Source organism: Neoarius graeffei, chromosome 10 (assembly GCF_027579695.1).
Source record: "Neoarius graeffei isolate fNeoGra1 chromosome 10, fNeoGra1.pri, whole genome shotgun sequence".
In the NCBI taxonomy this organism is placed as follows: Eukaryota; Metazoa; Chordata; class Actinopteri; order Siluriformes; family Ariidae; genus Neoarius; species Neoarius graeffei.
Genome location: NC_083578.1, coordinates 5355564 through 5377834, shown reverse-complemented (window position 1 = coordinate 5377834; position 22271 = coordinate 5355564). Strand labels below are relative to the sequence as shown.

The following is a 22271-nucleotide window of genomic DNA, read 5'->3' as shown; positions in this document are numbered from 1 at the left end:
TACTAATTGTTCGGAATAAAGCAGATGTATAACAGATAAAGCGATTTCAGCAAACACTCCAGTGTTTCTCTGCTCACAGACCTGTAAAAATTAACATCACATGTGTGAGCTTAAAAATCATCACATTTCAGCTTAACTGTAGCTAAACAGTGAGCATTATGGGTAAATTAACTCCATCCAATATGGGGAATGAAGCTGAAACCAACATGTCAACTTCAGATGATGCCTGTGTTTATGTCGGCACCAGGATTCGTCCTGTGAACACAAATCAGAAATAAAGCAGAAGGATGAATATCAGGTAGCAAGGTTAAATATTAATTATTAATGGCACTTCAATTTTAATAACAAATACACAGATGTCCTAATACACATTTCTGTTTGTAGATTTCCTGCAATCTTCCACTGACCTGAGCATTTCTTCCTGTAGTAGATGAATCCAGCAGCTGAAAGCACGATCCCCAACACCAGCCCTGAAGCCCCGATAGCAATCTTACTCTTATCAGGTTCAGACATCGAGGGATCTGAGACGGAAAGGGGTTTATATAGATAGATTACAAAAATAATTCATATAATAGCAGTTAATAGCAGCACTAGGCGCTATGGAATAGCATTTTTATACAACAGTGTTAAGAACTACTTTTACTTTCAGCTATGAAAAAAACCCGAATAAATTTTATTTGAAGATTGTCTATTTTTTTCACTCCTTGTTTATTGTTGTTGACTGAACATCAGGTTTTGAAAGATGAGTTATGATGTGAGTGAAACAGGATCTCTGTTTTTTTAAGCTCAGTTCATGACAATAGACTCAGATATTTAGATCTGACTGTGATGATCAGACTCACCCCACTTATAGACCATGGGCTTTTGGAAGCTGGCGTGTTGCACCACACAGGAGATCTCCTCTCCAGATTCAGGCATGTACTCCAGATGTGAGTGGATCTGATAGTACCAGTCTCCATCAGCCATCTCCTCAGTGGACGTCACATCACCCTCAATCTTTTGACCGTTTCTCAGCCAGGTCACCTCAATGTCTGGTGGGTAAAAGCTGTAAGCGCTGCACATCAGCCTGGCTGGGTGAGTGCCATCTGACTTCTTTACCAAAGTGACCTCAACCTGGGGCTCAACTGCACAATTAAACCACAACAACATCAACTTACAGCTGAGAGTCATTCATTATAAACTAATAATAATAATAATAATAATAATAATAATAATAATAATATGTAGGTATCTAAAAGGTAATCAGTTTAATTAGGTAACTAGTAAGCTACAGAAGAGCAGCTCGGTGTGTATTATACATGCATTTAAATGCAACTAAAATATTAAACTGAACTTAAAATAATGTAAAATCTGTTACAGGCATACATCATGAGGAAATACTGGGAATATTACTGAATTAAAGTTTTGAGGTTCGCAAATAATCTCACCTGCTTTACTGAGGATGGCGCTGGAGTAAATCTGAGCATTGTGCTTACAGAAACGATCCACAGCGGCTTTCCGTGCTTGCAGCTCTGCAGTGTTATTGTTCCAAATCTCTGCGTTATAGATGCCTATTTCAGTGTATCCCACATACTTCCCCAGAGTGCTGTTATACTCCATGTAGTTGATCTTATTGAAGGTGTAAGACCTTATGTACTCCATGTCACTGAAACCATCAGAGCTCCAGAAGCACCAAGATTCCGTTGCCAGTGAATTTCCATCTGAGAGAAAAATAACACCAAAGCTTTATTTCACTGCTAAAACTGAGAGTAATACAGCTTCTATTTTGAATCGATTTTAATGTTTATTTTAAAAACTAATTCTGTGCTTAAACCTGCCTTTAAACACTAAATAAATAAATAAATAAATCTGCAGTTCTGTAATATTCCTCTGATAAATTTAATGAACAAACTGCATCCTTCTAAACACGAGCTTTTGTCATTGTTATTGTTGTTGTATATGTTTGTTTTCTTTAAAACACAACACAGCATTAAAAAAAATCCCCACAGCCTAACCTCAGCAGCTGATCTAATACTCACTTGCTGTGTGCAGGATGGCAGGCAGTAAGAGGAGCAGTATTCTCAGCAGCTCCGACATTGTTCCTCTCTGAGTGTGTTCTCTTACTGAGGAAAGTGTGGGTGAAGCAGCTCTACTCTACACACACACACACACACACACACACACACACACACACACACCAATCCTGCACCACACACACACACACACACACACACACCAATCCTGCACCACACACACACACACACACACACCAGTCCTGCACCACACACACACACACACACACACACCAGTCCTGCACCACACACACACACAGTCACATGTTTCCAGGCAGAATTCAAACCAATACTGTTCACCTGTTAAAGCTGTCAGGTTTAAATCCATCAGTTCACTATTTAAAACTTCTGAATTCATCAGTTAAGACAAGTTCAGGATTATTTCTCTCTCAAACTGCAAAGATAATAATAATAATAATAATAAAATTCTCATTTTCAGTTCACAAAATATAGAAGAATGTGGGCTGTTTTTCTTGAACCTTCATGTCCTTAATAATTAAACTTTAGTTTCAATAAAAAATAGTTACATGTAGTATCAGACATCTTGGGATTTTTTTTTTATTGTTTTCCTAAATTATATTATTTTCTGCATAACAGTCAAACATTATGCTATCATAGCAGTTATTGTCCACTCAGCCATCTGCTTACACACACACACACACACACTATAGAAACAAAACTGATCAAAACAAACCAAATACACCAAATAATTGTGATAATACAATCCCAAATCAGGAAAAGTTGGGATGGTGTGGAAAATGCAAATAAAACAACAATAATAATAAAGTAGGATTTTTAAGTGTACTTTGACTTGTATTTCATTGCAGACAGAATGAACCCAAGATATTTCATGTTTTGTTGGTCAACTTCATTTCATTTGTTAATATACATCCATTCCTGTGTTTCAGACACAGGACCATTTTTTGGAATGTAACACAGTCCAAAAAAAATTGGGACAAGGCAAGTTAGGGCGAGTAATGAGGTACAACAATTAAATCATGATGTGATGTGAAACAGGTGAAAACAACAGGTGACTGTAATCATGATTTGGGACAAAATCAGTATCCAGGAAAGGCCGAGCCTTTGAGGGGTAAAGATGGGCCGAGGATCTCCAGTTTATCAACAAATGAATGAGAAAATTATTGAAATGTTTTAAAACAATGTTCCTCAAAGAAAGAGAGGAAGGGATTTGAAAATTTCACCATCTACGGTGCATAATATCATTAAACCATTCAATGAAATCTGGAGGAATTTCAGTGCATAAAGAGCAAAGGGCCCAAGTACGCTGGCCGGAAAGTGCAAAACAAAATTACAAACCATGAAACACTTTTATATTTTATAAACACTTATATTTTATAAAACTAAATTACATTAGCAAAACACTTTTTTTGTGTTTCGCTTCTTGTCAATTTTTTTCTAAGATGTAAATTTGTTTTGTCCTTGGTAAAAGTGTTTTGCTCATGTAATTTTGTTTTATAAAATATAAAATTGTTTCACAGTTTGTAATTTTGTTTTGCACTTCCCAGCCACTGTACCCAAGCCTAATCTGAACCCCCAAGATCTCCAATCCCTCAGATGGCACTGCATCAAGAACCGTCATTCATCTACAGCTGATAGAACCACATGGGCTCGGGATTACTCTGGAAAACCTTTAACAAGCTGCAATGCAGAGTTACATCTTTACATTCACAAACACCAGTTAAAACTTTACTGTGCAAAAAGGAAGCCTTATATTAACTGTGTCCAGAAGCGCCATCGGCTTCTCTGGGCTGGTAGGAGTCTGGGATGGACCATCACACAGTGGGAACGGGTATTGTGGTCAGATAATTCAGTATTCCAGGTCTTTTTTGGAAGAAATTGACACCATGTGCTCAGGACCAAAGATGAAAAGGACCATGCAGACTATTAGCAGGAACAAGTCCAAAAGCCAGGGTGTGTCATGGTATGGGGTTGGGTCAGTGCCCTCGGCGAAGGTAACGTACACTTCTGTGATGGAGCATTAATGCAGAAAAGTACACTGAGATTTTGGAGCAACATCTGCTGCCTTCAAGGCGACGTCTTTTCCAGGGAGATTTCAACAAGACAATGCAAAACCACATTCTGCTCACATTACAAAGGCGTGGCTGTGGAAGAAGAGGGTGTGTCCCCTCTGTCCCCAATAGAGAATGTGTGGAGAATTAAGAAAGAAAGAAAAAAAGAAAGAAAGAAAGAAAGAAAGAAAGCACAACTTTATTCATCACACCCTTGTGAAATTCCTCTCTGCATTTAACCCATCTGAAGCAGTGAACACACACATGCACACACACGTGAGCAACGAGCACACACACACACACACACACACACACACACACACACACACACACACAGAGCAGAAATGAAAAAAAAATGACAGTGACGACCCAATTCTGTTACACACCTTAAGACCTGTTTACAGGAAGAACAGAACAAAAAATAACACCTGAAACACTTCATCACTTGGAGTCTTCAGTACATAAACAGCTTACGTGTTGGGAGAAGGAACAGCAACATTATAAACATTATAAAGTGGGAAATGCTTTACTATCCCAACTGTTTTGAAATGTGTCGAGGCCGTGCAGCGTCGGAAAGGTAGGAGGCTGCGTAGAAGATCGTGTTCCGGGGCCAAATTATGTGTGGCACATGGATTCATACGACAAGCTCACCCCCTTTGGCATCGGGGTGAACGGGTGCATCGATGGATTTTCAAGGCATATCATTTGGATGGAAGCAAACTGCACCAACAGCAACCCGTGCGTGATTGCAGCCTATTTTGCTCAAACTGTCACTAAACTCGGAGGCTGCCCAAAAATCCTGAGATCAGATCATGGAACAGAGAATGTCCATGCCAACAGACTACAGACTTTTTTCAGGGAAGATGACACTGGAGAGGTCCATGGTCCTCCTTGTGTTATTCAAGGAAGGAGCACGGCAAACCAGAGAATCGAATGTTGGTGGGGGACGTATAGGAGACAGAATGTGGACTACTGGCGAGATGTCTTCAGAGAGTTCTAAGCTACGGGTGATTTCAGTGGTGATTTTATCGACAAGGGTCTTATTCAATTCTGTTTCCTAAAGATTATACAGGTAATCAATCAACACATGATAGGCTATTTAGTTTGAGAGTAAAAACGGTTGGAATAAAGTGGTGGGTGTGTGCGTAATTGTGTGCATAACAGTTTGGCCAGTGCGCATGCAGCCAGGCCAATTTGCAATCTATTAAACCCATGCGTATATTGAATCATACTTGTATATCATGCTTCTCACTCTCAGTGCCTGCCTTACAGGACGAGCTGGACACAGTGGTGCAAATGTGGGACAACCATCGCATTCGTCCAGGGAGGAATGGGCTTGATCTCTACCATGGCAAGCCAGTGATGATGTACAACGTACCTGAGCTGTATCATGCACAGAATTATCTGCATCCAGTTGAAATGGACAAAGTTAACGCAATCCTAGGTGAAGACATCTGCCAGTGGAAAACAGATATTCCATGTGACATTGACCTACATGACTTATGCTTGCTGGTGATGGAACAACACAACTTGACTCACTGCCCTGACACTGAAGGAGCCATTAAACTCTACAAAGACCTGAGGCCATTGATAAAGGCACTCCTGGAAGAAGCTGATGACTGATCTAACAGCTGATGACCGATCTAACAGTCATTGTTTCTGTTGTATATGTTCTTGCTAAGGTCATGATTTCAGTAAACTTACACTTGACATGTCAGCTGATTGTCTTTTTTGCTAATGTATATATCTTTTATTTTGCATGTATATTGTGGATTTGAAAGACAGTATTTCCTCAGCACACTGTAGTGAGATTAAACTCAAATGACAATAAGTGACTAACTTATGCAGACAATCAAATGATTCCAAGGGGTTCAAAAAACTTTCAACTTTGAATGTATTTAAGAAGTGCAAGGAAGGGAAGCATACAGTATCATCAAAACTGAAGTCAGCAATATTACACAATCCACAGTAATGTGTGTAACGGTGAGTTCAGAAAATACTGCAGCAGGAAGATTTTAAGATGACATACAATAGTCACACGGTCACTGCCGGTCAGACATTTAAAATGTTATGTCAGCAACAAAAGGCAGAACAAGTAATAATTCAGAAAAATACTGCATCAGGAAGAACATTTGAGTTCTTATAAGTTGAGTGTGAGGGAAACATATCATTCAACAACTATCATGACTATTGCAAAACTGAAGTCAGCAATATCACACAATCCACAGTAATGTGTGTAACGACGAGTTCAGAAAATACTGCAGCAGAAATATCATATTACAGTAATTTTAGGATGAAATTCAATAGTCAATGTCATTGCAGGTTTTACAACACATTAAAACATTTAAAACGTTATGTTAGCAATAAAAGGCAGAACAAGTTGTAATTCCATCAGGAAGAACATTTGCGTTCTTATAAGTTGAGTAATGCAACATTCAGAAAATACTGAATCAGGGAGAACATTCAGGAGTTATTACATAATGATTTAAAATCATAGCATCCTGTCAAACAATCCTGTAAACAAGTACACTGTCATTGCAATTCAAACATTTTAAAAATAATGACAGCAACATGACAAAAGGCAGAAAAAAAGAATCAGGAATGAAAAGTGGAATATTTCTCATAGATATTTTGATCACTGTATCTCTGTCAGTAGAGACGAAGCCGGGCCAGTCTTCTGTGGAGGTGCGGCGGACTAATTTTGAAATGATCCCTTATTAAAAGACTTAATGCAATCTCTCCCTGTGTCAACCCCTGATCAAAATATTGCCTTATTAGGTGATCGATTATTCCAGACATTCTAATGACCAAAGTTGCGTCTATACAGAATGAGAAATAGCCCCAAAGTCAGCATATCACAAGTCTCTTGGCGCACCTGAATGAACCATTTCTCAGCTGTTTACTCGAGATCACGGAATAATTGTTTTGTTTTCTCGAGATCTCGAAATAACGGTTTTGTTTTCTCGAGATCTCGAATTAGTTATGTTGTTTTCTCGAGATCCTGAATTAATTATGTCGTTATCTCGGGATAACGGTTTTGTTTTCTCGAGATGTCAAATTAGTTGTGTTGTTTTCTCGAGATCCTGAATTAATTATGTTGTTATCTCGGGATAACAAGGTGAATAAAAAAAGATTATATGAAGGGCCTCTCGCGGCTTCCGTAAGCCGGAGTAAATGTCTACAGTATTTTTCATAAACAACCTTTCTATTTATATTTTATGGTATATGTGTAGCCTGTGGGCCATGCTTAGGGTTTGGTAGTGACTACCACTGTATTTCTCTTTCTCTCTCTTGCCTCCTCTTCCTCTGGTTTGGGTCACTAACAGAGGGTTTAGGATAGGCATTGATCAGGCCACCTAAGGGGACCATAAAAGCACTTGGGGTCCTCACGTTAGTATAGGACCTGGCTAGCACACTCGGTGGTGTTTGTTTGAGGAGGTTGCTTTTGCTTCAGGTATGCTTTCACTATTTCCATTTTTGGTTTATTTTCACTGACAAGCAGTGGGTTAAGCATGTGTTTGTCTGTGTGGTTTAGTGTATGGGGAAGCGGGCGTGGCTGGCTCATAAACTCCTCTGAATCAGTGTGGACATGGATAGCTGCCTCAGTGTTGAAACTGATGTATCTTCAGGTCTAACTTCTGGCATATGTGGCAGATCACAGAATCCAGGGACACATGTCGGCCCGGGGGCATTTTGAGTTATTGACAGATTCAGAAAGTACAGTTTCTAAGCTTTCCAATGATGCCTTCCATGTGGAGATCTGACAATATTTGAAGAATGTGTGGCCTTTTGAAAGTGTATATTTCTTAAAACAGAAAAGGGAGAAAATCGCCCTCAAAGTTTTCCATCTCAGCTACTCTGGGTGTAGGGTGGGTACATAATGGTGCTGATTTGCATGACATTAAGGAAAGCCCTACCCCCTACGAGCTAGCACGATACTACTTTCGTGTAAACAAAGATCACCACGTCAATTTTCCTTCCATGCAAAGTATGCCCAAAACAATTATGAAGTACAAAAATAAGTCCTAAAGTATACTTTAACGTTTTGTGGTTGAAAAATTACTCACACCGTAAGAAAGAAAGATAGCACGATGATGACACAACTAACACAACACTAGTTTCATGTAAAGCCTCGGTCACAACCGGCCATACAGTACGCTCTCCTACAGCCGGTCTACATGCAAAAAGTGCAAGAAACACATGGAGCGCGCGCATGAAACGCACGAGAGCGCGCGCATGAAACGCACGAGAGCGCGTGTGTGATGTGCTGATTTTCGAGCCACAGACCGGCCGCAGAGGTTCTTTGTCATGTCAAACAAACTCTACGGGCGCTTACGTTTTTTTCAGGTTGCAAGACAAACTTACAGCCAACGCGCGTCTTTCTCCGTGAACAAAAAAAAAACGCAGCGATTTGGGAAACGCCAAAAATCACATGGCCCAAAAATCGTACGTCCGGTTGTGACCTAGGCTTAACCAAACCACAACACTCTCCGTTACATGCAAAAATAACCACACAGCCTTAAATTAATAAACTTACCCCATCAGAAAGAGAAACGGCGCCTTGCACACACCAATGCCTCCGATGGAATGTAATCCTAGAACGGTCCGTGTATCATCCGATCATTCAAGTATTCCATTCAATCTGGAAAACGAGGTTGCAGGTTTTTTTGCTAGAAATGGTGATCTCCGATGTAAATACCGTGTGTCTGTTTGCTTCGCGGGGCTCCTCTGTGCTCTGTTTAGTAACTCATTCCATAGTGAAATCACACGCCTGTATGCAGTTAAGTAGCCATGCGCTCAACTCGGATCATACAGCTGATTCGCGGAAAAAAAAAACAAATGACTTAAATCATCATGTGAATGGCCCATATGGTAATTTACCCACACCCCCCAGCAGGCTACAGTCCTGACAAAAATGAGACAATTTGCAACAAAAAATGTATGCTTTTCCAACAAAACAATCTATTATCTGAAATACTGATTGCATTCTTCAAGATCTCAACTTGCACATGATGGAAAAAAACAAATCACAAATTTCGAAAAAAAAAAGCTTCTTTTGCGATTATCTCGGATTCGTTTCGGCCGACATGTGTCCCTGGATTCGGTGAGGGGTCACATATGCTGTTAAGACTAGGCCAGGTATGTGATATTAGTCCTGAAAATGTTTCTATTGTTATGACTGTGCCTGTGTGGATGTGTACACACATGAAGTTGGTTTGTTTTAGAATATTTGTAGTCATTTGTGTGTTTTGATTTTATAGGTCTATGCAGCTATGGCACATTGCTAGCTGCTGTTCTTTTTAGCATGTGAATGTATGTGTGAATGTGGTGCTGCTCGTGGGTCGTGGACTCTTTTTTTTAATTTTTTTTTTGTTTGTTTTTCCTCTAGCCTGCGAGCTGGTTTCAGTGTAGTGTAGTGCTGTTAAGCTTTGAGTATCGTATGCTGCAGGCTAGAGTGGTTTTGTATTTTTCTTTCTGTTATCTGTCTTGTCCTCTCCCTTTACCTGTTACCATCTGTCGCTGGTGCATAGGGTTGCCTAACGTGAGAAGCTCCATTGACGGGTTGGGGTTTCCTATCTTGATGTGCACCGTGTGATGATGATTGAAGGGTTTGCAGTGTCATTGTGTGAAGCTCTCTGTCCTTAGCACTTAATGTGTAAAGGTTCACCAAGTGCATAACCAAGTTTGTAGTATTAAGTGTGAACCCAAGTGTGTAACAAACAAGTGTCACCAAGTGTGAGTTCAAGTGTGTAACAAACTAGGTCTAGCATTAAGTGTGTGGTAAAGCAAGTGTGTAGCATTAACTGTGAATTCTAGTGTGTGACAAACAAGTGTCATTTAAAGGTGAATTCAAGTGTGTAACAGACCAGTGTGTAGCACTAAGTGTGACTTGAAATATGTTCGCACCATAATTGTGGTATTAGGACCCTGGCGTCTTACTGGTGCTTCTTCTCCTTATGCTCACCGGCCTTCCAGGTCTGGGGGTCCCTTTTTTTTTCTCTCCTTTTGTTGATGTATCATTTTTTTTTTCTTTTTGCCCATTTAATATACAGACTATGTTTAACTGCACTTAGTGGACTTTTAAATCTATTTATTAATAAAGATTGTATGTTGATACTTTTTTTCTAAACTTGAGTCCGTGTATTTTATTAGGAACTTGGTCCCCTTGTTTTGGTATCTTCAGCCGGTGTTGAGATAACAAGGGATGGCGTGGTCAGCTACATTCTTGAGGCTTAACAATTTGGCGTAGCCAGCAGGACGAACCAAGTTTTTTCTCCCTTGTGTTTTTATTCCCAAATAACTTTTGTGGGTTGGTTACATTAAGCAGCACCGTGTGTGTGGAAGAGAACAGCAGCTGGCAGCACAATGAACGCGGAGGACGGCGCGGTGGAACCTACTGTGGAAATGCAATGGCTACAGGAACGTGTGGCTCAGCTTGAAGCCGAGAATGAAAGACTCTCAAATGGACAGAGGCCTGCCACTGGGGAAGGTAGTTCCCAACCAGCAAGAAGGGAGCAGGCATTGTACCTACCCCGGGAGAGGCGGTGCCCTAAGTTCTCGGGCTCCATTACAGCGGGGTCCCTCTCTGTCGAAGAGTGGCTGGAAGAAGCAGAAAGTTGTATACAGTTGAGGTACATGTCTGATTTAGACAAAGCATTGTTTTTGTATGACCATCTAGAGGGCGAGGCCCGTAATGAGATCAAATATCGACCTCTTACTGTCAGAGAAAGCCATGTGCAAATTATGACTGTGTTAAGAGAGGTATATGGATGTTCTAAGTCCTATGTATACTGGCAGCAACGTTTCTTTGACTGTAAACAGAGAGTGAGTCCTTATTTGAGTTTTCTCATGCCCTTATGGAACTGATGGATAAAATAAAGCAATCCAAAGAAGGTTCTATTGCAAATGTTGCTATTGTACTGAGGGACCAATTCTGTGAAAATGTACAAGATGTTGCGTAGAGAGCTTAAACATTTGGTCAGGGCAGATGAGACTCTGACCTTGCTTGATGTAAGGAGGGAGGTTACAAGGTGGGTGGAGGAGGGGCAACCTAGCCGTGATGGAGGCTCTCGTGCTCCAGGGCGCACAAACGAGGCCTCTTGTATATCTCAGTGTGAGTCTACTTTTGCTCAGACACCAGAAATGGCAGAGTTAAAGGAGATGGTTTTAAAACAGCAAGCCCAACTAGATATACTGGTTAAACACCTGGGGCAGTCTGCTAATAAACCACAGTCTTCCCAACCATATAGGACAAGGCGTTTTAAACGTACATCCGATGGCCAGCCCATATGTATTAAGTGTGATCAACCAGGCCATATAGCACGGTATTGTAAGTCTGTTCCTGCACCTAGAAATAGTAGGCCTGCCCTTCATTTGCTAATGGAGGATTCCAACAGTTGTTTAGTTCCCTCTACCAGTAGCTCCACTAGTCAGTTGGGAAACTAGAGCCCCCTAGTGTGCAGAGCCACACACTGGGAGGGGAGCACACTGGCTCTGTATGCTCATCCTCATTGGGTCGGTTAGTGGGAAAATGTCCAGTTTTGAGTGGGATGATGGGTGATGTTGAAGTCTTGTGTTTAATTGATACTGGATCAATGGTAACAATTGTAACAGAGTTTTTTTTTAAGAAGCACTTTAGTCACATGCAGAAGAAAGACTGTAGGTGGCTTGGACTTAAGGCAGCCAATGGACTTGACATCCCGTACACAGGGTACATGGAGGTAGATGTAGTCATTCTGGGGCAATGTATCTCTGGGAGGGGGGTATTGGTCATCAAAGACCCAGTTAACATGACTCTTCAGAATCGTAAAGCATCTATGCCTGGCATACTGGGTATGAATGTTCTTGGTGAATGCTACAGGGTTCTTTTTGAACAGCATGGCTCATGGCTCTTCCAGTCCCCTTCAGTTGAATTGGCAGGTCCGGCGGCTCAACGAGCTCTTCGGCATTGTGAGAGGATTCAAGCTGTCCTTCATTCTTCCAAGCCCTTTAAGGTGAAGGTTCAGGGGAAGTCCCCAGTCTGTCTTGGGCCTGGTACACTCACTATGGTTCCAGTTACCTGCCCTCAGTTGGAAGCTGCTGAATTTCTTCTTGAACCACTGTGCATCAAGGATGGAGAACTGCCCGAGGGCGTCCTGGTGTCTCCAACCCTTGTGGCAGCGAAGAAGGGTCTCCTGTATGCCCCAGTGGTCAATGTGGGCTGCTCTGAAGTGTGGCTTTCCCCGCACCGTGCCATTGGTACTGTGCAAGTCGTTGAAGCCACCTCTTTGGGGTCCAAGTCCTTTGTTCTTAAGCCAGAATGGGAGGAGTGTTGTGCAGTCATCTCTGCTCAAGAGGTCACTTCGGACCGTGACCCCCTCCACCTTTGCTCCCTGCCTTTGAAGGATTAACCCCACAGCAAGTGTCCCAGGCCAAGGCCCTCTTTGCCAAGTATGACTGCATCTTTTCTAAGGGTGATGGGGATTTAGGTTGTACCTCATTGATGGCTCACGAGGTCCCCTTGGTCGACGATGTCCCAGTCCGTCAGCCCTATCGAAGAATTCCCCCTTCCCAGTATGAGACTGTTAGGGATAATATCCAACAGTTACTGGACAGTCAAATCATAAGGGAAAGTTGCAGTCCATACTCTACTCTTCACCCATCGCCCTTGTAACAAAGAAGGACGGAGGTCTTCACCTGTGTGTGGACTATCGTCAGTTGAACTCAAACTCGTCGTGATGCCTATCCCCTTCCAAGGATAGAGGAGTCTCTAGATGCACTTTCTGGGGTGAGGTGGTTTTCCACCCTTGATCTTGCCAGCGGCTATAACCAAGTCCCCGTTGTGGAAGCTGACAAGTCAAAGACTGCCTTTTGTACCCCATTTGGCCTTTTTGAGTTTAACCGAATGCCGTTTGGGTTATGCAATGCACCTGGCACATTCCAGCGCCTTATGGAGTGCATTTTCGGGGACCAGCACTACCAGTCCGTCCTTCTGTACCTGGACGATGTAATTGTCTTTTCGGCAACTGTCGAGGAACATCTGAAATGACTGGAGGGAGTGTTTGCCCAACTGCAGAAGCAGAACTTGAAGGTCAAATTGTCCAAGTGTCAATTCTTTCAGCCTCAAGTCCGTTACCTTGGACACGTAGTTTCTGCTGAGGGTGTTTCTACCGACCCGACGAAGATAGAGGTAGTGAAGGAGTGGAGGCGCCCAGGCCACCTGGCAGAGTTGAGGTCGTTCCTTGGCTTTGCCAGTTATTACCAAAGATTTGTAGAAGGCTTCTCCAAGATCTCGACCCTTCTGCATTGCCTTGTGGGCAGACTCAGTGGGCCACGGCAGAAAGGAAAGACCCCCCCCCCCGTCCCCCTTTTGACTGCTTGGGACGAGGCATGTGAAAATACTTTTCAGGTCTTGAAAAAGAAGTTGACTTCAGCACCAGTGTTGGCTTATGCTGATTTTTAAAAAGCCTTTTATTCTTGAAATTGTTGCGAGCCATGGAGGGCTTGGAGCAGTCCTCTCTCAAGAGCATGAAGGAAAGGTGCAGCCAATTGCATTTGCCAGCAGAGGGCTAAAACCCACCGAAAGAAATATGGAGAACTACAGTTCAATGAAGCTTGAACTTCTTGCTTTGAAGTGGGCAGTCACTGAAAAATTCAGAGAGTACTTACTTGGAAGTCATTTTACCATCTTGACCAATAATCCTCTTAGTCATCTCCAGACTGCCAAGCTCGGAGCCATTGAACAGCGGTGGGCTGCCCAACTGGCCTCTTTCAGCTTCTCGATCAAGTACCGCCCAGGAAGAAGCAATGGCAATGCAGATGCATTATCTCGGCAGTACCTGGAGCAGTTCACAGGTGGGACAGAAGTCCCGTTGCTGGGGGCATTGGTGGACACCTCCCTACCATCTATTTCTGATGCTCAGTGTGAGGAAGTGGTAGCACTACCAGGTCGCACAATGCAAGATCTGAGCCAGCTGCAGGAGGTGGACCCTGTGATCGGCCCAGTTCGTAAATTCTTTAAGGAAGGGAGACATCCACGGGCTAAGGAGCGGGAGTTGCTGTCAGGCCCCAGTAAGACACTGCTGCGCCAATGGGACCGCCTAACTCAGCGGGAAGAAGTCCTGTATCAACTGGTCTATGCCTTGGGGGGGGGGGGGGGGGGGAGCCGAAACTCTTCAACTGCTACTCCCCCAGTGTTTGCAAGAGGAAGTGCTGTGTAGCATCCATGACAACCAAGGGCATCAGGGCACAGAAAGGACTGTCCAACTCCTCTGTGGTCGATGCTTTTTGGCCAAACATGGTGAGAGATGCTGAGAGGTGGTGTCAGCAGTGTGTCCTGGGCAAGGCTGTCCAGCCAAAGGTTTGGGCCTACTGGGGAATGTTACAAGCAACCCGGCCTAACGAGATCCTTGCTATTGACTTTACCCTGTTGGAACCTGCTAGTGATGGCCGGGAGAATGTGTTGATTTTAACAGATGTCTTCACTAAGTATACCCAGGCAATCCCCACCCGGGACCAAAGGGCCTCTACTGTTGCCCGGATGTTGGTTCAGGAGTGGTTTCATCACTTCGGTCCCCCAGCCCGCATCCATTCAGACCAGGGACGAAGCTTTGAAAGTATGCTGATCCAACAGCTGTGCCAGCTCTACGGCATCCAGAAAAGCAGGACCCCGCCTTACCATCCACAGGGCAACGGGCAGTGTGAAAGATTCAACCGCACCTTACATGACCTCTTGCAGACCCTTCCTCCAGCTGAGAAACAACACTGGCCCCAACATTTGCCACAGTTGACCTTTGCATATAACACCACACCACATCAGACCATTGGTCATACCCCGTATTACCTGATGTTTGGGCATCATCCAAGGTTGCCTGTGGATTTCCTGCTCGGGACGGGGGGTGATGTGGATGGCGTTGGCACTGTGGAAGAGTGGGTACAACATGAACGGAGTGTGAGAGTGACCCAAAAACATGTCCGTCAAAGATCAGCAGAGCTGGCCAACCACTGCAATCAGAAGCATAACGACACTGTGAATGATCCTGGTCTGGATGCTGGTCAGTTGGTGTACTTGCGTAATCATACACTGGGGCACAACAAGATCCAGGACCACTGGAACCCTGCTGTGTTCCAGGTAGTGCAGAGGCCTGTGGACAATGGAGCAGTATATATCGTGGTCCCTGTAAACAGAGATGGGCCAGCTCGTCAGATGCATCGTTCTGAGTTACGGGCAGTAGCTCACAACCAGGGGCAGTGGCGGGTCCTCCCCCCATGAGGCAAACAGATGGGTCTACCAACCCTGTCGCCCCAGAGGAGGATGATGCCATCGGAGTGGTCGGCCTGTATCCGGATCAGTCCCAGGACATCTTTGACCCGTCTCTGCCCCAGACCCCGGTTGATGATGCCCCACCGGAGGAGGCAAGCCAGGCTTTGCGACGGTCATCTAGGACAACAGCAGGCCAGCACTCTAACCCTTACCATCTTCCCAGAACGGTCGCCATCCAGGTTGAAGAGCAGGGAAGCCAAGATGTCGAAGGGTAATTGAGTCCTGTCCAGCTGCCATCATCGGGCCGCCGATTCATTTGGGGGGGGTGGATTGTAGCCTGTGGGCCATGCTTAGGGTTTGGTAGTGACTACCACTGTATTTCTTTCTCTCTCTTGCCTCCTCTTTCTCTGGTGTGGGTCACTAACAGAGGGTTTAGGATGGGCATTGATCAGGCCACCTAAGGGGACCATAAAAGCACTTGGGGTCCTCACGTTAGCATAGGACCTGGCTAGCACACTCGGTGTTTGTTTGAGGAGGTTGCTTTTGCTTCAGGTATGCTTTCACTATTTCCATTTTTGGTTTATTTTCACTGACAAGCAGTGGGTTAAGCATGTGTTTGTCTGTGTGGTTTAGTGTATGGGGAAGCGGGCGTGGCTGGCTCAAACTCCTCTGAATCAGTGTGGACATGGATAGCTGCCTCAGTGTTGAAACTGATGTATCTTCAGGTCTAACTTCTGGCATATGCTGTTAAGACTAGGCCAGGTATGTGATATTAGTCCTGAAAATGTTTCTATTGTTATGACTGTGCCTGTGTAGATGTGTACACACATGAAGTTGGTTTGTTTTAGAATATTTGTAGTCATTTGTGTGTTTTGATTTTATAGGTCTATGCAGCTATGGCACATTGCTAGCTGCTGTTCTTTTTAGCGTGTGAATGTATGTGTGAATGTGGTGCCGCTCATGGGTCGTGGATTCTTTATTTTTTTTGTTTGTTTTTCCTCTAGCCTGCGAGCTGGTTTCAGTGTAGTGTAGTGCTGTTAAGCTTTGAGTATCGTATGCTGCAGGCTAGAGTGGTTTTGTATTTTTCTTTCTGTTATCTGTCTTGCCCTCTCCCTTTACCTGTTACCATCTGTCGCTGGTGCATAGGGTTGCCTAACGTGAGAAGCTCCATTGACGGGTTGGGGTTTCCTATCTTGATGTGCACCGTGTGATGATGATTGAAGGGTTTGCAGTGTCATTGTGTGAAGCTCTCTGTCCTTAGCACTTAATGTGTAAAGGTTCACCAAGTGCATACCCAAGTTTGTAGTATTAAGTGTGAACCCAAGTGTGTCACCAAGTGTGAGTTCAAGTGTGTAACAAACTAGGTCTAGCATTAAGTGTGTGGTAAAGCAAGTGTGTAGCACTAACTGTGAATTCTAGTGTGGGACAAACAAGTGTCATTTAAAGGTGAATTCAAGTGTGTAACAGACCAGTGTGTAGCACTAAGTGTGACTTGAAATATGTTCACACCATAATTGTGGTATTAGGACCCTGGCGTCTCACTGGTGCTTCTTCTCCTTATGCTCAGCGGCCTTCCAGGTCTGGGGGTCCCTTTTTTTTCTCTCCTTTTGTTGATGTATCGTTTTTTGTTTTTTCTTTTTGCCCATTTAATATACAGATTATGTTTAACTGCACTTAGTGGACTTTTAAATCTATTTATTAATAAAGATTGTATGTTGATACTTTTTTCTAAACTTGAGTCCGTGTATTTTATTAGGAACTTGGTCCCCTTGTTTTGGTATCTTCAGCCGGTGTTGAGATAATAAGGGGTGGCGTAGTCGGCTACATTCTTGAGGCTTAACATATGTCATATACTTTATTTTACTACATGCGAATGTGAACAGCAGCAATGCTAATAATGTTTGTTGCTTTTTTTTTTCTCCACTTCCGGTGTTAAAGCGTGGCGAAGTGTTTAATACAGTTATAATGAATAATTTTACCTCACCCCGGGACGGAGTTCACCGGGGGAGAGGGATTCTTTTTGTTGGGGTTTCTTTCTTTGCTTTCTTTCTGGGTCATTCCACGTCAATTCAACCAGGGCCCGCACACTTGGGTCTCAAAAAATTCTGAAAAAATCACCAGATGTACCCATGTTACCTAGGAGAAACACTGTAAACTTATTTGAATGTAAGATGTATACTTTCCATGTTACAGCCAGTTTTACTGGGGGAGGAGGGTGTCAATTTTGTTCAGACTTTTTTTTTTTTTTTTTTTCTTTTGTCTCAAAGTTCACAAGCCCATAGCTCAAGAACTAAACCATGTAGGAGGCTCAAATTTTGCACGCTGGTACATAAATAGGAATAGTATGTAGCAAAACTGTCATTTTGGGTCTGGATGATCCTGCATGGTCATAGCACTCCCTCAAAGATGATCAAAATTTTATTGGAGTTTTTGGCTGTGCTCTGTTTAGGCCTTCAGAAGACACATTTTTACCCAACATAGGCTCTTGATTTTTTTCCCCTTATTGAGATGTAGAAACACACTCAAAAAAAGCAATAAACAAAGGAAACTCTATCAGTGTTTGAACAGAAGACCTCACAAGTCTGACAAATCATTTTGGATGTCATTTTCAGAGCACCATAACACCTTGTGGGAATGTGCGCAGATTTTTTAATTTTTTTTCTTTATTCTCCATGATCCCTTCTTTTGAAACACCAATTTGGCTTGTCTTACTCGAATCTTTCGTTTTTATTTTCCACCCTGAACATGGGCAAAATGCACCATTTGAAAGCAATATGTTTTCTATAACATTAATGTAAAGAGTAAATAACCAAAGGACAATTTTGCCCTGACATGATCACCTGAGCGTGCCTGTGCAGGGGTGGAGGGATCCTTTTCAATTTCAATGATTCTGATATTGAGAGTAACCACAGGTGCCCCTAAAATCACTGAATCATTGAAAAGGATCCCTCCACCCCTGCACAGGCACTCACAGGTGATCATGTCAGGGCAAAATTGGCCTTTGGTTATTTACTCTTTACATTAATGTTATAGAAAACGTATTGCTCTCAATGGTGCATTTTGCCCATGTTCAGGGTGGAAAATAAAGAGAGATTTGAGTAAGACAAGCCAAATTGGTGTTTTTCAAAAGAAGGGATCATGGAGAATAAAGAAGAAAATATTAAAAAAATCTGCGCACATTCCCACAAGGTGTTACGGTGCTCTGAAAATGACATCCAAAATGATTTGTCAGACTTGAGGTCTTCTGTTCAAACACTACTAGAGTTTCCTTTCTGTTTATTGCTTTTTTTTTTGAGAGTGTTTCTACTTATCTCAATAAGGGGAAAAAAATCAAGAGCCTATGTTGGGTAAAAATGTGTCTTCTGAAGGCCTAAACAGAGCACAGCCAAAAACTCCAATTAAATTTTGATCACCTTTGAGGGAGTGCTATGACCATGCAGGATCATCCAGACCCAAAATGACAGGTTTGCTACATACTATTCCTATTTATGTACCAGCATACAAAATTTGAGCCTCCTACATGGTTTAGTTCTTGAGCTATGGGCTTGTGAACTTTGACAAAAAAAAAAAAGAGTCTGAACAAAATTGACACCCTCTTCCCCCAGTAAAACTGGCTGTAACATGGAAAGTATACATCTTACATTCAAATAAATTTAGTGTTTCTCCTAGGTAACATGGGTACATCTGGTGATTTGATTTTTTTTTTTTTCAGAATTTTTTGAGACCTCAGTGCACGGGCCCCGGTTGAATTGACGTGGAATGACCCTTCTCTCTTTGATGTTACAGGAAAACAGCTGGACCAGTCTTCATGAAACTTTCAGGATAGATGGACATTGGTTTCAAATAGAACCTCCAACATTTTGGGGGTCATCCGGTCAAGGTTTTTGTGGCCACTGCTTCATATAGAGGCGGTAGGTTATGTCATCATGCTGAAAGAATGTAAGAGTGTAACAATTGCGCAGCACGGTGTGTCCTGATTGGCTGAGAGCAGCGCAGTGTGTCCTGATTGGCTGAGAGCAGCAGAGAATCAGTCAGAACCATGTTTATTGGCTAAGTATGTCCACACACAAGGTCACCAAAAAGGCCAAAATCATTTTTTCGTGATATCTTCTGTTATATTCATCGTAAGTGCTACTGGGCGAGGTTTGTTTTGCCTGGAAACACTTTTTTTTTCTTTGCTTCTCAAGGCGTGTTCATTTATCATTTTAATAATGTGTTTTTTGTACAAATGCGAGCAGTGATTTACAGGCAGGGCACGGGCTTTGTGCTTCCGGGTTAGAGCTCTATGACAGGAAGTGTTCAAGCGGGAGAGCAACTTCATAATTATCCAGCTATACATTTAAACATGTGACTGATATTTTACTGACTAATAACAAACACGGGCAAATACAGTGGTGCTTGAAAGTTTCTGAACCCTTTAGAATTTTCTAGATTTCTGCATAAATCTGACCTAAAACATCAGATTTTCACACAAGTACTAAAGGTAGATAAAGAGAACCCAGTTAAACAAATGAGACAAAAATATTATACTTGGCCATTTATTTATTGAGGAAAATGATCCAATACAACATATCTGTGAGTGGCAAAAGTATGTGAACCTTTGCTTTCAGTATCTGGTGTGACCCCCTTGTGCAGGAATAACTGCAACTAAACGTTTGCGGTAACTGTTGATCAGTCCTGCACACCGGCTTGGAGGAATTTTAGACCATTCCTCCGTACAGAACAGCTTCAACTCTGGGATGTTGGTGGGTTTCCTCACATGAACTGCTCGCTTCAGGTCCTTCCACAACATTTTGATCGGATTAAGGTCAGGACTTTGACTTGGCCATTCCAAAACATTAACTTTATTCTTCTTTAACCATTCTTTGGTAGAATGACTTGTGTGCTTAGGGTTGTTGTCTTGCTGCATGACCCACCTTCTCTTGAGGTTCAGTTCATGGACGGATGTCCTGACATTTTCCTTTAGAATTCGCTGGTATACAACCCCGATTCCAAAAAAGTTGGGACAAAGTACAAATTGTAAATAAAAACAGAATGCAATGATGTGGACGTTTCAAAAAATCCATATCTTATTCAGAATAGAACATAGATGACATATCAAATGTTTAAACTGAGAAACTATATCATTTAAAGAGAAAAATTAGGTGATTTTAAATTTCAGGACAACAACACATCTCAAAGTTGGGACAAGGCCATGTTTACCACTGTGAGACATCCCCTTTTCTCTTTACAACAGTCTGTAAATGTCTGGGGACTGAGGAGACAAGTTGCTCAAGTTTAGGGATAGGAATGTTAACCCATTCTTGTCTAATGTAGGATTCTAGTTGCTCAACTGTCTTAGGTCTTTTTTTGTCGTATCTTCTGTTTTATGATGCGCCAAATGTTTTCTATGGGTGAAAGATCTGGACTGCAGGCTGGCCAGTTCAGTACCCGGACCCTTCTTCTACGCAGCCATGATGCTGTAATTGATGCAGTATGTGGTTTGGCATTGTCATGTTGGAAAATGCAAGGTCTTCCCTGAAAGAGACGTCGTCTGGATGGGAGCATATGTTGCTCTAGAACCTGGATATACCTTTTAGCATTGATGGTGTCTTTCCAGATGTGTAAGCTGCCCATGCCACATGCACTAATGCAACCCCATGCCATCAGAGATGCAGGCTTCTGAACTGAGTGCTGATAACAACTTGGGTCGTCCTTCTCCTTTTTAGTCCGAATGACACGATGTCCCTGATTTCCATAAAGAACATCAAATTTTGATTCGTCTGACCACAGAACGGTTTTCTACTTTGCCACAGTCCATTTTAAATGAGCCTTGGCTCAGAGAAGACGTCTGTGCTTCTGGACCATGTTTAGATATGGCTTCTTCTTTGAACTATAGAGTTTTAGCTGGCAACGGCGGATGGCACAGTGAATTGTGTTCACAGATAATGTTCTCTGGAAATATTCCTGAGCCCATTTTGTGATTTCCAATACAGAAGCATGCCTGTATGTGATGCAGTGCCGTCTAAGGGCCCAAAGATCACGGGCACCCAGTATGGTTTTCCGGCCTTGACCCTTACGCACAGAGATTCTTCCAGATTCTCTGAATCTTTTGATATTATGCACTGTAGATGATGGTATGTTCAAACTCTTTGCAATTTTACACTGTCAAACTCCTTTCTGATATTGCTCCATTATTTGGCGCAGAATTAGGGGGATTGATGATCCTCTTCCCATCTTTACTTCTGACAGCCGCTGCCACTCCAAGATGCTCTTTTTATACCCAGTCATGTTAATGACCTATTGCCAATTGACCTAATGAGTTGCAATTTGGTCCTCCAGCTGTTCCTTTTTTTGTACCTTTTAACTTTTCCAGCCTCTTATTGCCCCTGTCCCAACTTTTTTGAGATGTGTTGCTGTCATGAAATTTCAAATGAGCCAATATTTGGCATGAAATTTCAAAATGTCTCACTTTCGACATTTGATATGTTGTCTGTTCTATTGTGAATACAATATCAGTTTTTGAGATTTGTAAATTATTGCATTCTGTTTTTTATTTACAATTTGTACTTTGTCCCAACTTTTTTGGAATCGGGGTTGTAATTCAGAATTGATTGTTCCATCAATGATGGCAAGCCATCCTGACCCAGATGCAGCAAAACCCAAACCATGATACTACCAACACCATGTTTCACAGATGGGATAAGGTTCTTATGGTAGAATGCAGTGTTTTCCTTTCTCCAAACATCCGTCCACAAAACATTTTTCCAATAGACTTCTGGCTTGTCCACGTGATCTTTAGTAAACTGCAGATGAGCAGCAATGTTCTTTTTGGAGAGCAGTGGCTTTCTCCTTGCAACCCTGCCATGCACACCATTGTTGTTCAGTGTTCTCCTGATGGTGGACTCATGAACATTCACATTAGCCAATGTGAGAGAGGCCTTCAGTTGCTTAGAAGTTACCCTGGGG

The 22271-nt window shown here is 42.6% G+C and overlaps 2 protein-coding genes across 2 annotated transcripts in view; both read right to left on the bottom strand.

Moving 5' to 3' along the window:
• Positions 1–22271, bottom strand: part of LOC132892780 (H-2 class II histocompatibility antigen, A-U alpha chain-like) — a 153253-nt gene that overhangs the window by 120615 nt on the left and 10367 nt on the right. The gene's annotated exons all lie outside the window — the stretch shown is intronic.
• On the bottom strand, positions 813–2156 carry LOC132892785 (DLA class II histocompatibility antigen, DR-1 beta chain-like). The gene is made up of 3 exons (XM_060931167.1): positions 2019–2156; positions 1428–1700; positions 813–1124 (listed from the first exon to the last, which is right to left on the bottom strand). The coding sequence occupies exons 1-3, from the start codon at positions 2074–2076 to the stop codon at positions 814–816; spliced, it is 642 nt and encodes a 213-aa protein (XP_060787150.1). The 5' UTR covers positions 2077–2156; the 3' UTR covers position 813.